General features: G+C 39.9%; 1 protein-coding gene across 1 annotated transcript; it reads left to right on the top strand.

Annotated features, from left to right (window-relative positions):
* The first annotated feature begins 12,532 nt into the window (after nucleotides 1-12,532).
* On the top strand, nucleotides 12,533-13,447 carry LOC132309065 (uncharacterized). The gene has a single exon (XM_059807418.1). It carries the CDS (start codon nucleotides 12,533-12,535, stop codon nucleotides 13,445-13,447), a length of 915 nt encoding a protein of 304 aa, XP_059663401.1.
* Nucleotides 13,448-14,289: the final 842 nt, after the last annotated feature.

Raw genomic sequence — 14,289 nt, 5'->3', positions numbered from 1 at the left:
TTCGGAGTTCGGAGCGTAAAGTTATGGCTGTTTAACCAAAGTAGGTCTGGGCGGAGCAAGTGAAGCATGGGCATTTTTACACTAAATTCGAGCGCTCGAGGCCTTGCTTAGAGTGCTCGAATTTGGGGCAGAATTGCCTTCGGGAATTCTCATTTTGGCAGCCACTTGTGCATTGGTTTCCTCATTTTCTACTTACTTCTTTATGAGGTGGTTGGGGATGTTTTTTGGAGGAGAGAGAGAGCTTTGTTGAAGGAGATAAGGCAAGGAAGGCCACACATATCATTATCCCATATTCTACAAGATTAGAAGAGAGAGAAGAGAGCAAAGGAAGGAGAGTTCTTGGAGCAAGAAAGGGGAGCTCGAAAATGGAAGGAGGATCCATGGTTCTTCTTCATTCTACGGCTCCCATGTGTAACTAACTCCTCCTCTAGGGAGGTAATGGAACCCCTCATTGTAAGCATGCTTTACTTTTGATTCTAGTTTGGGAAAAATAATGTATTTTTGTGGTGATTCCATAATCTAGAACTCTTACTTGATGTAATGAATTGATTTTGATTTAATGATCATGTTGGACCTACTTTCTTGTCTTAGAATGTATGTTTTCATGGTTGTATGGTTTACATTTTCATGGTGACAATGAAGATGAGATTTTTGGAATGGTTTTAATGGCATGTTGTTGAGAGATTTGATAGGCCATAGCTTAGGTTCTTCCTTTGATGGCTTATTCTTAATTCTTAGCTTCATGTGCTCTTATCATGTGATGGATGGTTTGACAATTTCTAGCTTAGTGAAGATGTCTTAAGTTACACTTTAGTTTAGGTAATTGAGCATGTAAAATCTTTGATAAATTGTTCTTGCCTATTGATTCCATGAATCCTTTGAAGGTAATGTAGTAACCATGAGTAACTACTTATCATAGCCACATATTTATGTTGTTTTTCCCCGAATGAATCATATTCTAGCATGTTTATATTGTAGGTGGTGAAATTACTTCCCTAGTCTCTTTTACCGACATTTTATCTCTTTTAAATTCTTGCAAGTTCTATTTTATGCATCTTAATTTCATAGCTTTAGTGACAAACCAAGCAAACACCCTATTCCCCCTTATCATTCTAAAACGATTCTAGACGCTTAGGTTGCCTTAAACTAGCGCAGTCCCAGTGGTTCGACTTACCTGACCAATAGCCCTATTTTACAATGATTCGTGCTATTGCGAAGGTTGATGTTTAATTGACCAACCGATCAAGGCCTTGCCAACACCACCATCATTAAATACATACTCCAGCCATACCTCTTCATCCCATTAAAGCCCCTTGGCCGTTCCACACATGAGGTCTAGATCTCATTGGGCCAATCCACCCACCAGTGCGAGGCCACATATGGATCCTCGTGGCAACTGAATTTTTCACCAAATGGATCGAGGCCGTCCCTTTCAAGCATGCGACTGATAGTGTTTTCACTGAATTCTTATAGGAATACATCATCTGCCACTTTGGGATTCCCTATTGTCTCCTCACCGATAACAATACTCCTTTTGTCAACACAAGGGTCAGACGGCTTCTCGCGTAGTATAACATTCAACATAAGCGGTCATCACCTTACTACCCACAGGGTAATGGCTAGGCCGAGGATTCGAACAAAAATCTTATCCACACCTTGAGCTGCACTCTTGAGGAAAGCCCTACCAATTAGGTTGATCAGTTGCCCCTTGCGCTCTGGGCTTATCGCACTTCTACCAAGTGCTCAACAGGACAAACCCCGTTCTTCCTTGTCTATGGAGCTGAGGCTGTCCTTCCTGTGGACATAGCTATCCCTACAGCTCAGCTTGCCTTGCAAAGTGAAGTTCGTATGCCTCGGGATAACGAGCTAGAGGCACTCGACGAAAGATGCGAGGAGGCTCTTCACCACTTGCAGCAGTACCAGCATAGCATAGCTCAAGTATATAGCAAATATGTTTAATCTTGCCAATTCAGGCTAGGCAAACTAGTAGTTAAAGCAACCACCCATGTCATGAGAGGCCTTTTAGCTCCAAAATTCACGCCTAATTGGGAGGGTCCCTATATTTTTAGGACAACAAGTGACAGTGGTTATTGCATTCTCGAGGGCTCCGATCCTAGTCCAGTTAGCAATGTCTGGCTCAAGCATTATTTTTGTTAAAATATTAGCTTTTATCAGACTAAGTGTGAAAATAAAGTGGAAATCTCTTGGTTAAATCATACATCCAGGCATTGCAACAAAATATGTCTATTTCACTTTCAACATTTTATAAGAATTGCACATAACATGGTAAAAAACAAGAGCTCCTACAAATCTAGCCTATATACGTAGAAAGCAAGGAATAATCATCATCAAGCTCCTCCAAGTGCGCAATCATCACTGCTAAACTCTCCTGCTCTCATGTAAACTCACTCTCCAACTACGCAATGTAATCTCGCACCGCTTGAACACGCGGTGCAAGTAGCCGTCTCCTCATACATTTCTCAGCCACTATGAGTCGCCTTCGTAACCAAGGATGGGAACCTCGATCCTTAACACGTCCTTTAACAAGAGTGCAGCCTCCTTTACAAGGTCCTCATTCGTCGAGCCTTGCTTAACTTCCACAAAGATTTCCAATATTCTACTAAGACATAGGTACATTGATTGTTGAACCAATATATGGCGTGAGGATAGAAACTATGACACTTCTAGATGATGAACTAAGGCTGACTCTAGCAAATGCGCATAAGTGCGCGGGAGTAACATACCCATCCATGTCACCTCAGAGTTGGCAACATCCTGCCCTATCCCACTTGCATCATGGACGTCGGTGTTTATAGCAACATTTTCCTCCCCTCGCTTAACTATGCCTAGAGTCGATGCTGCCGCAATTACTGGCGAGGGTTGTCCTTTCTCTTCACCCAAGTCCTCGACCGTTACCTCATCTTCGCGCGAAGGCACTGTCGTAGCCTCAACGCGAGCACTTTCCTCTGTCTCATGAGATTCGCGCATTTCCACCACAGGCGAGGAACGCCTCCCCTCTACGAGACTTTCCCCCCTAAAGGCCTCACGCTCTCTTGGATAAGTCTTTTGAATTTGCGGGGAGCCCTACACCCTTAAAATATTTTCTTCCCCAACTCTACCAGTTTCCTCACTCGAGTTTCCTAATGTCTCGGGTAAGGTAGATATAGATTTATTTTCACTCCCCTCAGCCTGAAGCCCAACCCCATCCGTAGTTTGCTCTTTTTTAACATGGAGTTCCTCCCTGCCATAAGCATCCTTGATAAAAGATTCTATCTTGCGAGAGTATTGTCGCATCATATTTGCAATAGCTGCTGCGTGCTCGCGAACAGGTACATCCCGTATGACCACAAGAGGCGAAACGTCCATAGGGCTCAAAATATCTTCTTTCTCCACCCTCGATTGCGCCAACGCGTCCTTCTGAACACAATAATTTAGTGTATTCTTGCCTAAGGCTTGCACAAAGTCAAAATGAGGCAAATAAGCAAAGTCACTGTCATCAGGAAGTACCTCGTCAGAGTTCACATCATACACTATGGCATTCGGACTAGCTACATGCACACGCCGAAATAGGTGCACCCCAGCAGCAGTGGGCCCAAAAACAGCAGCCATTGAGCCATGTTCCCCAATAAAGATTGAGTCTCAACATCCTCAATAGAGTGTTAATATCTTCACTATTAGACTCATCTGCGTAATCCATAAGGGGAGGCTGAGAAGGCTGTGCTGGTGGATGAGATACACTAAGAGGCCTTGTAGTAGCCTTAGTTGTGCTGGTTTTCGAGGGAGTAGCAGTAGCAATAGCGGATTGCTTCAACGGAGGCCCCCTTTGCACCCGAGATGTTGCCTTTATCTTGCTTCTTCGAGCATTAACCTTGGGGGTTATCTCTGGCACTGGCCTTTCCTCTGTTCCAGAGGGTTGTGAGGACTCCCTTTGCGCCGCCTCTCCTAGCACTTCTTACACAGGCACGAAGGAGCAATACTCACCCCTATTAACCAAATTGGAGTGGCACCCTTCAAGGATTATAGGTTTTCACCAAATTTTCCCCCTCCCATAAAGTAGGAAAATACCCAGGGGTGGTGCATAACAAAGACACCAACACGTCGCTGGCCTGTAGTCGATAAGCGCCAGGGGGAATATGCTTGTCTCTATCAAAATACATCGCCATAGCAAGGGCACCAGGCAAACTAGTGGCATAGGGGTGCGCAACAAACTGGAAACTCTGATCAATTGAATAGCTCAGCCGCCCTTGTGGCACGCGCCCATGCCGTCTCAACCTTCGCACAACATCCTCGTCGAAGGTCAAGTCTAAAGGCGCTAGAGCATAAGACTTGAACCTCCCATAAAGGAACATTTGTAAAAACAACGTAGACATGTACGAATCATGCACATAGCGCCCCACAGAGCGTGCGCAGTTAATCGGTGATACAAAGTGCCCAAAAATAATGGTGCGAGTGACACTTTAACACTACTAGCTAACTTCACGGCGAGGCTTTGCAGGCAAGGTAGGGGGCATCCTCCGGGGTCCCTTCTAGAATATAGTGAGACAGCTAGCACAGCAAATACGCGGCGAGATTCGAAGGGTGAGCCACCCATGGACCAGCAATCCCTTCCCTACCTTCCTTCAACAAGCGCTTTTGACTTAGTGGATAGTCTCTAAAGTTATAACGAACCTAGGAGCCAATTGTGCTTTTGCGCGCCTTGATACCTCTAGCCTCGCGGCAAGCGCATTTACTGCCCCACAGTGTGCTAAAGCATTTGCTCTTCTCTATTGCTTCTTCTAAATTATCATTTAGTATCACCTCATTCTCGGTCAGAGTCCATGAGCCAGGGTTTTCTGTGCCCTGGAAGGGTAAACCCAACAATTGGCTAACATCCTCGATCGTAGGGGTAAACTCCCCCCACACAGTAACAGAGGTATGAGAGCTCGTGCTCCACCTCGAAATCAATTCCCACATCCCCACTACATCACGAGGAATGCTCAGCCGGCAAAACAACTTAATAGCAGGAAGAAGCCCTACTAATTCAAGGATACGCTTGTACTTTGCGTTTGCAAGTATCGCATCTGTCCATCCCTCATAGCCATGGCACGGGCTCGTTTGATTTGCAAATTTCACAAAGGACCAAGTATATTTCCCTTGTTCTACACAAAACCTCAAAATGGTATCTGTTGGTACACGCAAAGCTAGAGAGACATTTGCATTCTCTTCTTCCATCAGTTCCACAACCTCCAAAGGTTCACCGGCGCCACCACTCCTATCCACCCACTGCCAAAACATATCACTTCTCCCAAAAAATGGCGCTCGTTGCCATTCTGAATCGGCTGGCACCCGTGGCGGAGGGTAGTCCTTTTTACTCAATTCTCTCTTCTTTTGAACCATTGTAGCACTCTACCAACACGAACGCTAATAAATGATAAAACTCCTAAGTCCTCTTTGAGCTTGTAGTCGGAAACAATGGCGCTGAGAAAACTTAAATCGCCTATCCAAACTTGTAAAAGGGATTTCAATCGTACACTGGTATAAGTTTATCAAAACTCCATTTTAAAGAGATGTGCCTCAGGAACTGCTATAAGCAAAGTGACACTAAATATGGCACATTAATAACCTATCCCGTCTTTTCAGATGTCGTGGCCTTCTACTCTCCTCGAATAAATGCATACCTAACCCTTCAGAGCTTGCACGCGTAACGATAATCTTCGAATTGTCACCTGTGCAGGGGGACTAAATGTGGGTGTCGATCATCAATGGCAGACATGGTAAGAAGAAAGGTCAATATAAGACCTCGTGGCAAAGTTAAAAAGTCAAGGGAGGCATAACAAGCTGTACACATCAAACCAGGCCCACTAAGCCTCGAAGGAAATGACTTCGAGCACCCACAAGCCCTGGCATCAAGCCAGGCCACTAAGCCTCGAGGATCAAGGCTTCGAGCACTCACAAGCCCTGACATCAAACCAGGCATACTAGGCCTCGAAAGCCAAGACTTCAAGCACCTATAAGCCTTGGCATTAAGCCAGGCCCGCTAAGCCTCAAGGATTAAGACTTCGAGTATTCGTAAGCCCTAGCATCAAACCAGGCCCACTAAGCCTCGAAGGAAAGGACTTCGAGCACCCACAAGCCCTGGCATCAAGCTAAGCCTGCTAAGCCTCGAGGATTAAGGCTTCGAGCACTCATAAGCCCTAACATCAAACCAGGCATACTAAGCCTCGAAAGCCAAGACTTCGAGTGCCCACAAGTCCTGGCACCAAGCCAGGCCTGCTAAGCCTCGAAGACTAAGCCTTCGAGCGCCCATTAAGCCTCGAGACTTCGAGCAACTACAAGCCCTGGTACCACGCTAGGCCTGTAATATGTCGAAAGGTTAGAGCCCCAGAGAGCTCGCCACGGGTCCATGCACAACACGAAAAGAAGGTAGGGCCTTCGCAGCTGTGAGGGATCTAAAGTTGGGAAACTTGGGGGGACCTTGGATTGGTGGATGAGAAGTCAAGAAGCACCTTCACTCTTAGCAAGGCCCAATTAACAAAATGATGGTATTATACACATTATGGCAGCACACCTTAAAATCACATTTAATGTTGTATTAGGCTTGACCAACCGGCGGCCAAACAACATTTAATGCCCTTGATTAAGGGAGAAATGACATGGCAATGTAGTGTAAGGCTCGATGAGAGGATTAGACTCTTCAGACTCCTAAAACTTCAGGATTACCTATGTAATCCAGATTGGGAGTAATGCATGTGAAGAACCATGCACGGAAGAGGCCATTGGATAATGACCAATGGAATTTAGGCCTATAAATAGCACTGTCCTATAAAGGAATAACCAACGAAGAGAGGAAGCTGTCATAAGATACTGTATACTTGCCCTACCACCATCTTAATCTTGATGATTGGTCTTCTTCTCCTCCTCCTACACCAAGCATCTCCTCTGTTTCCTTCATATTTGTATTCCTGATATCATTGTTGTACACTCATTTATTGATTAATCAAAAAAGAACCCTTACAAAGAGATACTTGATATTTTGGGCTGAAGGAAAAACAGGTCCGTTAGCGAGGAGAACACAGTTCCAAGGACTTCAGAAGTTCAAAGGTAGAATTTGCTATTGTCAGCCACCTTAAATGAAAAAGTAAATAATCTTGCTAAAATTAGTTTAGAAAATCTAATTATGATTGGTCTTGATAACAAAAAGATGGCACCAAATCCCTCTATTGAACATTTGGGATATTTAGGATCTGAGAAGGATGATGATTTAGAGGATTTAGGAAAATTTACCTTTTCAAATGGAGAATATAAACTTCCAGCTCAATTAGTTCAGAGCTATGTGAAAGGTACACATTAGCAGAAAGTTTGATTTCGTTTAACTCATCAATTGCCTGTGATATGAGAGTTTTAATTGAATTTTCTCTATAGTGCCTTGTGGTACACGGCTTGTGGTACTTCTTTCCATTCTAAATACCCTTTCTGAGAGAGAAGCTTCCCTACCCTTCAACTTCCATATTGCTCTTTGTTATGCATTGTATACCGATGTACTGGTTGCTAGTTTTGACATATTTAGATATCATAAAAATCTATTGCTTGCTATTCTGCAAAAGATTTGCCTTTGTAGGTTTTTCTTTTAACTTGATAGGTATTCTATTTAAGAAATTTTTTAACAATTTTATTTTCTTCTTAAAAAAATGAGACTAAATTTCATTCTCATTGACCTAGATAATTCGAAGTGGTTAAATGACTCAAACAAATCTTTGAATGAGGTAAAAAATTAATATAACTAGCTCTATTAACAAAAAGTAACTTACCATAAACGATGATAATTTTGGGGTGATATAAATTGAGCAATCATTGCTGTCAGATCAGAAAGCTTAGACTCCAAGGAGTTAAGTACAACTAGAAATGACAGAATACAATTAAGATTTATCACTAACAAACTAAGGTTTAAAAAATCAACATCAAGTAAAAATGTCTACTTTGTGAAACAAAGCTGATTATATTACTTTTTTATAAGCTTGTCACTCCTTACTAACTTGGAATTTCTGTTAGTTAGAGAATTAGACGATGAGTTTTAGTAACTCAAATCACATTACCAGTTTTTTACTATAAACTATACATTACACCAAGTAAGAAGTTACTAACTTTATTTTTAACCGTCTAGTTAGTTTTATAGAATTTTTAATGTTAACTATTTTAAATCTAATTTAAATGATTCATTTTTTAGACAATCAAAATTAACCAATGGCCATTCAGGAAAAAAATTAACCAATGACAAAAAAATTTAATCAATGACCTTGTACTGCTGCATCTCACAAATCTTCTCCTTTTTTTCTCCCACCTCACTCTTGACGAAATAAAAATAAAAAAGATATAAACAGTTGCACATATATCACTCACCTTATAAATAAGTTCTCCTTGAAAGCTTAAGCCTCTAGCAACCAAAAATTTTCCACTCACCATTAGCGTGAAGCTTCCCGTATGTCTCTAGATAACAAAATGTTAGAAACAATTAGGCAAACAGAACATTAGCGCCAAAAAAAAAAAAAAAAAAAAAAAAAAAAAAAAAAAAAAAAATGGGACACTTCTAAGAATGAGCTGTCTATATCAGACACACGAAAACATAAATAAATTAACATCAAACTTTCGAAACGGCAAAACTTCAAGAGGACAATGGAATTGAAGTTAAGGCAAAATCATTAACAAAGAAGAAAATGCAAGTGCTTGAAATCGACCCCAGCCCTACTTCAAAGAGAAAAAAGAAAAAACGAATGCAATAATTACAATGATTTGCTTTACCAAATATTAGTGAACAGTGATATACTAAGAGAAAAATGGAACCCCGGCCCACAATGTACAAAATAAAATCTGAAGCTTCCTCCCATACTGGATTAAAGTAGATAAATGAGAATTAAATCTACCTCCCACATGATATATAAAAAATAAAATAAAGAAAAAAAAGAAGCAAAAGTTCCCAAAATTTTTTTTTGATCTTATTTGACCGTTGTACATTGCTAATATAAGCTTAATAGAATAGCCAACATGCTACAAGGATGCTCATAATTTTAACACTTACAATAGGTTTAAATTAAAAAATAATAATTATTGCAATGAGTAACTGATAAAAATCCCAACAGTGCGGTTGAGGGTTTGTTCTTTGGGTAAATTTTCAGCTACTATGCAAAATAGGTGGTTGTCTTATGAATGGTTTTTACCTGAAGACCTGTGGAGGCGAATGTCTGCTCAGCTGGCTCACTTGGTATTTTACTCTATTATCAAGTTTTTGTGTGGAATAAAATGGTTCCACTACGGACCTTTTTTTTTTTTTTTTTTTTTTTTTTTTATTGATCATGATAACTGTAAAGTTCCCAAATTCTCAGAACCATTAATGCCCAAAACCCTGAAAAAAAAAATTGCAATCAGATTCCCAATAGTAAATTCTATAAACCCTAACAACAATCTTATTTTCTGTCTCCTCAAATAAAAAAAAAAAAAAAAAAAAAAAAAAAAAAAAATTGAGCTAAAGAATACTAGACTTGACCAAGCGCTCTACAACTAGCATGCCCTTTATTCCAAAAATAAATAAGTGGGTGCAAACTCGATTAGTTGAGGATGAAGAGGAGGTCGGGGGAATCGGGGGCTGAAGAGCAAAACAACAAGCTTTCGGGTTTTCAATCATAATGGAATGGATGCACCTTACACAAGGGGTTCGATTCAGCCAAGCACAGGGAAAGCGGAATATGAAATCAAATTTACTATAAATGCATGAACCTTGAAATAGTATGACTCATCCATATTGTTCTTTGCTCTAAGTAGCTTGGACCACTTGACATATGACTTGAACGTACACCCATTTGTGTTGGGTTCATTTGGGTTTATGTTTGAGAAAGGAAGAGAAGAATGAAAAATGAATGACTTGCTATTACGTGTGTCTATTCGTTACCAGACACTACTCCAATTGTAACAAGGGTCATTTTGTCCCACATCGGAATCGAATGGGAAAGAGATTGAGAATAAATGGGTGGGTATGCAGCCTTACCTAATAGTTCGAGCTTTTTGGTAAATGGGCAAGCGCCCACCCGTTACAATTGGTATCAGAGCCAAACCCAGTCCTTGATCCGGTGCCACGCCAAGCGCCCGGCCCGGAAGGCGTCCGGGTGAGTCCACCCGGGTAGGCAGGGTGGCCCAACCGCAACGAGGGCGTTGCGAGTTTGGGTGGGGAGAATGTAACAAGGGTCATTTTGTCCCACATCGGAATCGGATGGGAAAGAGATTGGGTATAAATGGGTGGGTATGTAGCCTTACCTAATAGTTCGAACTTTTGGATAAATGGGCAAGCGCCCACCCGTTACACCAATCCATTAAAATTTATCACATTCCGTTCAGAATAGGTCATGTACGTAAACGATCACCATTTTTAACAATATGTGCTAAAAAATGGATGGATCACTCACACAGACATATCAACTGTACATGCTTTTTACATATCAATAATTTTTATTCACAAATTATTTGTGTGCGCTTTATGCCCCTTAAGCTGTTAAGCAGTTGATATTTGATAATGAAAATGTATGAGCAGTTGATATTTGATAATAATAATGTATGACTCATACAATAAAAGGCTAGTACTAGTAGTATGCTTATGGAACCAAGACTATTTTGTTTTCATAATTATTTACACGATATTTACAATAGATAGCACATAATTAAAAATAAATACATTCACACATAATTATAGAATCCAAATTTGAATGAATACAAAAATAGCATATGCCTCCTTCATCAAGTGGAAGGAATGGCTTTCTTGGCATATACTATAATTTAAAGAAAAAAACATACTATACATGACAGTTGACAGATAGTTGTTTGAACTTTGAAACAGTATATGTATATAAATAGTTAAGAGTTGAAATTTTGTAACTTGTACAATGAAAAAGTATGGGCAAGGAAAAGCCACATGTTTTTAACCCAAATTAAGTAAAGTGATTAAAAAAAAAGAGGTTATTTCCATGCAATTAATATTAATTTTACCCTATATAAACACCCCCTCTCTAGCCTTTGATTTCCATCCCAAAACTTCTTCCTCATCTCCTTAATAACATATATTGTATTGTGGTCCATCTGCCCTGACAATAATGGAGCTCGTCAACAAGCTCCTGGTGGTTGCTGTCTCTTCTCTAGTCCTCTGGTCCTGCTTCTCAATGGAGGCAGCTGCAACTGTCTCCCTTGACCATTAGGCCTTCCTTGAATTATTGAACCATGGGGATGGAGCTGCGTTGGCAGGTGTGAGTGATTGCGTTGAGCGTTCTGCCCAACCCGATACATCCGAGAAGGAAGGCAAATGCGTTATATTGTGCAAGGATATCTTCAAAGCCAACTCAAAATATTTTAAAATGTCTCAGAAGGACTTTCAGGGCGAAAGTTGGTACCAGGAGGTGAGCGGATACATGAATGAAAACCTCGATGCAGTTAACAACTGTGAACAATGCTATATTGACACAAATATAGAAGATGGACCATTTAAATTTGTCAGTAGCTCTGTGAAGGAAATCAGGGCTATATCTTATGAGGTCAAAACCATGCTAAAGGAAGCCAACTTGAACTGAAGAAGAACTTGAAGCAGCCAAAAAAACTTTAATTATCTATATATATATTTCTTATATTGGGGATTGTTGGTGGGTGGGGATGATCAAGATCATAATCATGTTCCGTATCACGAATATTGAAGCATAATGTAGAATTAGTGCTGTGTAAGTGTCTACGGTTTACCACTGGGCCACTTGTCTATGCTTTAATGCATACAAAATAATTAATAAGAAGCGGCTTTGGCCACACATCAATTTGGGTACTCCTCATTGACATCAAGCATTTTATTTGAGATATAATTTTTATAATTGGCTAATTTTTGTGTCAAAACAAGTCTGATCGAATTATAATTTTCAAGTTACCAAATTAAGATCGAGATCAGTTACGGAATTAAAAAGTTGTTCAAGTTTGATGAACTATGATCTACGATAAAGATATGAAGAATACCTTAGGAAGTTGTTTCCCACTTAGGACACTATATATACCAATGTTTATTCAAAGTTTCAAATTCTTCAAAGATTCCAAAAATATAATTTTTGCCTTTGTTGTCAATTCTATCAAGTGGGAACCGTACCAAACTTGTGCTACCGGTTCAGGAACCTTAATTGCGCAGAATACATTCTATCCTTTGGGATCCGGTTCCACTTCCTGGCTACCGGTTCCAAATGCTGATAGAGTTTAGGAATCTAGTTTCTTGTTCTGTCTAAACTTCTTATTTGATATAGGATTCCTTCCAAAAGGGCCCAAAAATAATCCCAGAGGTAAAAACACCTCCCTTTGGCAGGTGGCATTGCCGTTTAGTGATGGGAGAGATGGAAATGGTATATGGTTAATAATGGTAGAAATGGATATAGTGCCGGGTGTGTTTTGTTAGATGAAAGTAGAGGAAAGGAAAGGAAAATCTTTTTGGACAGTAAAGGCAACAAGCACAAGTTCAGTGTTTTGGAGAAGGCTACTCAAGTTGAGAGACATGGTTAGGGGACTTGTAAAGCACAGTGTAGGGAAGGGGAGTAGCACCAGCATGTGGTTGGATTTTTGGTTACCAAATGGCCCTATTGTACAGCAGCTCAACCTAACTGAATTGGAAATTCTTCAACTGGACCCCCAGGTCAAAGTTGATAGCCTAATTTTCAATGATCAGTGGGTGATTCCACCTTCTCTTCAGCACATCCATTTCTTTCAATCACAAGATTTCATCTCTCAGCTGCAATCTATCCCCTCACCAACAAGTGATACTGATCAAGTTCTTTGGCTCCCCAGTTTGACAAAGCAGTACTCTTATAGGCTCATTTTGGATGACTTTTCTCCTCCCTCTCCTGTCTTTGCTTGGACTCACTTAATATGGTTTAAACACCATATTCCCAAGTATGGTTATATTGCATGGTTAACACTGAAAGAAAGATTAGAAACACTAGACACAATGCCAATGATGAAGAAACACTATACAAATGTTTGCTACGTGTGCCTTACTGATAGTGAATCTGTAGACCACTTATTCTTCAAGTGCAAGTTCAGTAGTACCATTTGGGATTTTGTACAGCATGCTACAGGTTTTTACATCAAACCAAATTCATGGAGGGACTTGATTGTTTGGTGCTCATCAACTTGGACACAACAACACTTCATCACTCACAAGCTTCTTCTTTCCTGTGCTATTTACTTCATTTGGCATGAGATAAATTCAAGAGCCTTCAGGAACAAGTTTGCAACTGCCTACCAAATCATTAATCTCATCAAAGGTTGCATCAGAGTTAGATTTGCTTCTCTCAAGTTAAGAAATGCTACTGAATTGAGTAAGATTGGCAGCGTGGAAGCCATGCAACAACTCTTCATACAAGGATGTGCATTTGCTAGAGGTCAATCATGGTTTCTACTGCAACAATGAGTAGAGTCGTCTATTGCAACTCTTATTAGGTTCAGACTAGTATTAGCTCTATTAATTGTGCAAGTTATTGGTGTTTTGTACTGTTCTAAGCCATGGAAGTTCTCTTTTCATTAGCTGCTTTGTTGTTGTACATTTTTCTTATTTATAAAGCTTACCCTTTTAACCAAAAAAAAAAAGGAAAGGAAAAGAATAGGAAAATTTTTAAATTTTTTATGAGTTTGATTAGAAGGTTAAAATTTTCACTTTGTTAATTTCCCCCAAAATGTTTCCTATATAAAACAAAAGAAAATTTGAGTTCCTCCTGAAAGTGTAACTCTATATTTTAGTTTTCTATTATACCCCTTATTAATTAGTGATTTGTAGATGTGATTAATTCGTTTGTAGATTTTTAATAGACTTGTATATGACAATAACTCAAAACACTCGTTATGAAAGAAAATTTTGTTGGAAACGGAGCATATAAAACATAAACTTTGGGTGTATTTTAGAGTAGGTTCCGCTAAGAAATTCTTGTGGATCTATAGAGGAACCCGTTCCTTTCCGCAAGGAGGTGAATACTGTATATTTAATTTTTCAAATCCGTTTCTGGGTGAATAAGAAATTAGTTCCAAAGTAAATTGTTTTGATAAGTTTATAAAACATGAAATATTGGGTATGCAAAATGTGGGAAGTGGTTGCACCACATTGAATAAAAAATGAAACTAATAAGAGTATAAATAGCCCAAGTTAATTTTTTATTAAACAAATATTTTGAATTGGGTTTCACTGTCGGGTCGGGTTCATGAATGGGTGCGTCTTCATCTTTGTATATATTTTTATTTTAGTATAATATACATTATCAC

This window comes from Cornus florida, unplaced genomic scaffold (assembly GCF_030987335.1).
Source record: "Cornus florida cultivar Cherokee Brave unplaced genomic scaffold, ASM3098733v1 CherokeeBrave_3.0.0_Hap2_Chr05, whole genome shotgun sequence".
Classification (NCBI taxonomy): Eukaryota; Viridiplantae; Streptophyta; class Magnoliopsida; order Cornales; family Cornaceae; genus Cornus; species Cornus florida.
This window is presented reverse-complemented; position numbering and strand designations above follow the sequence as displayed.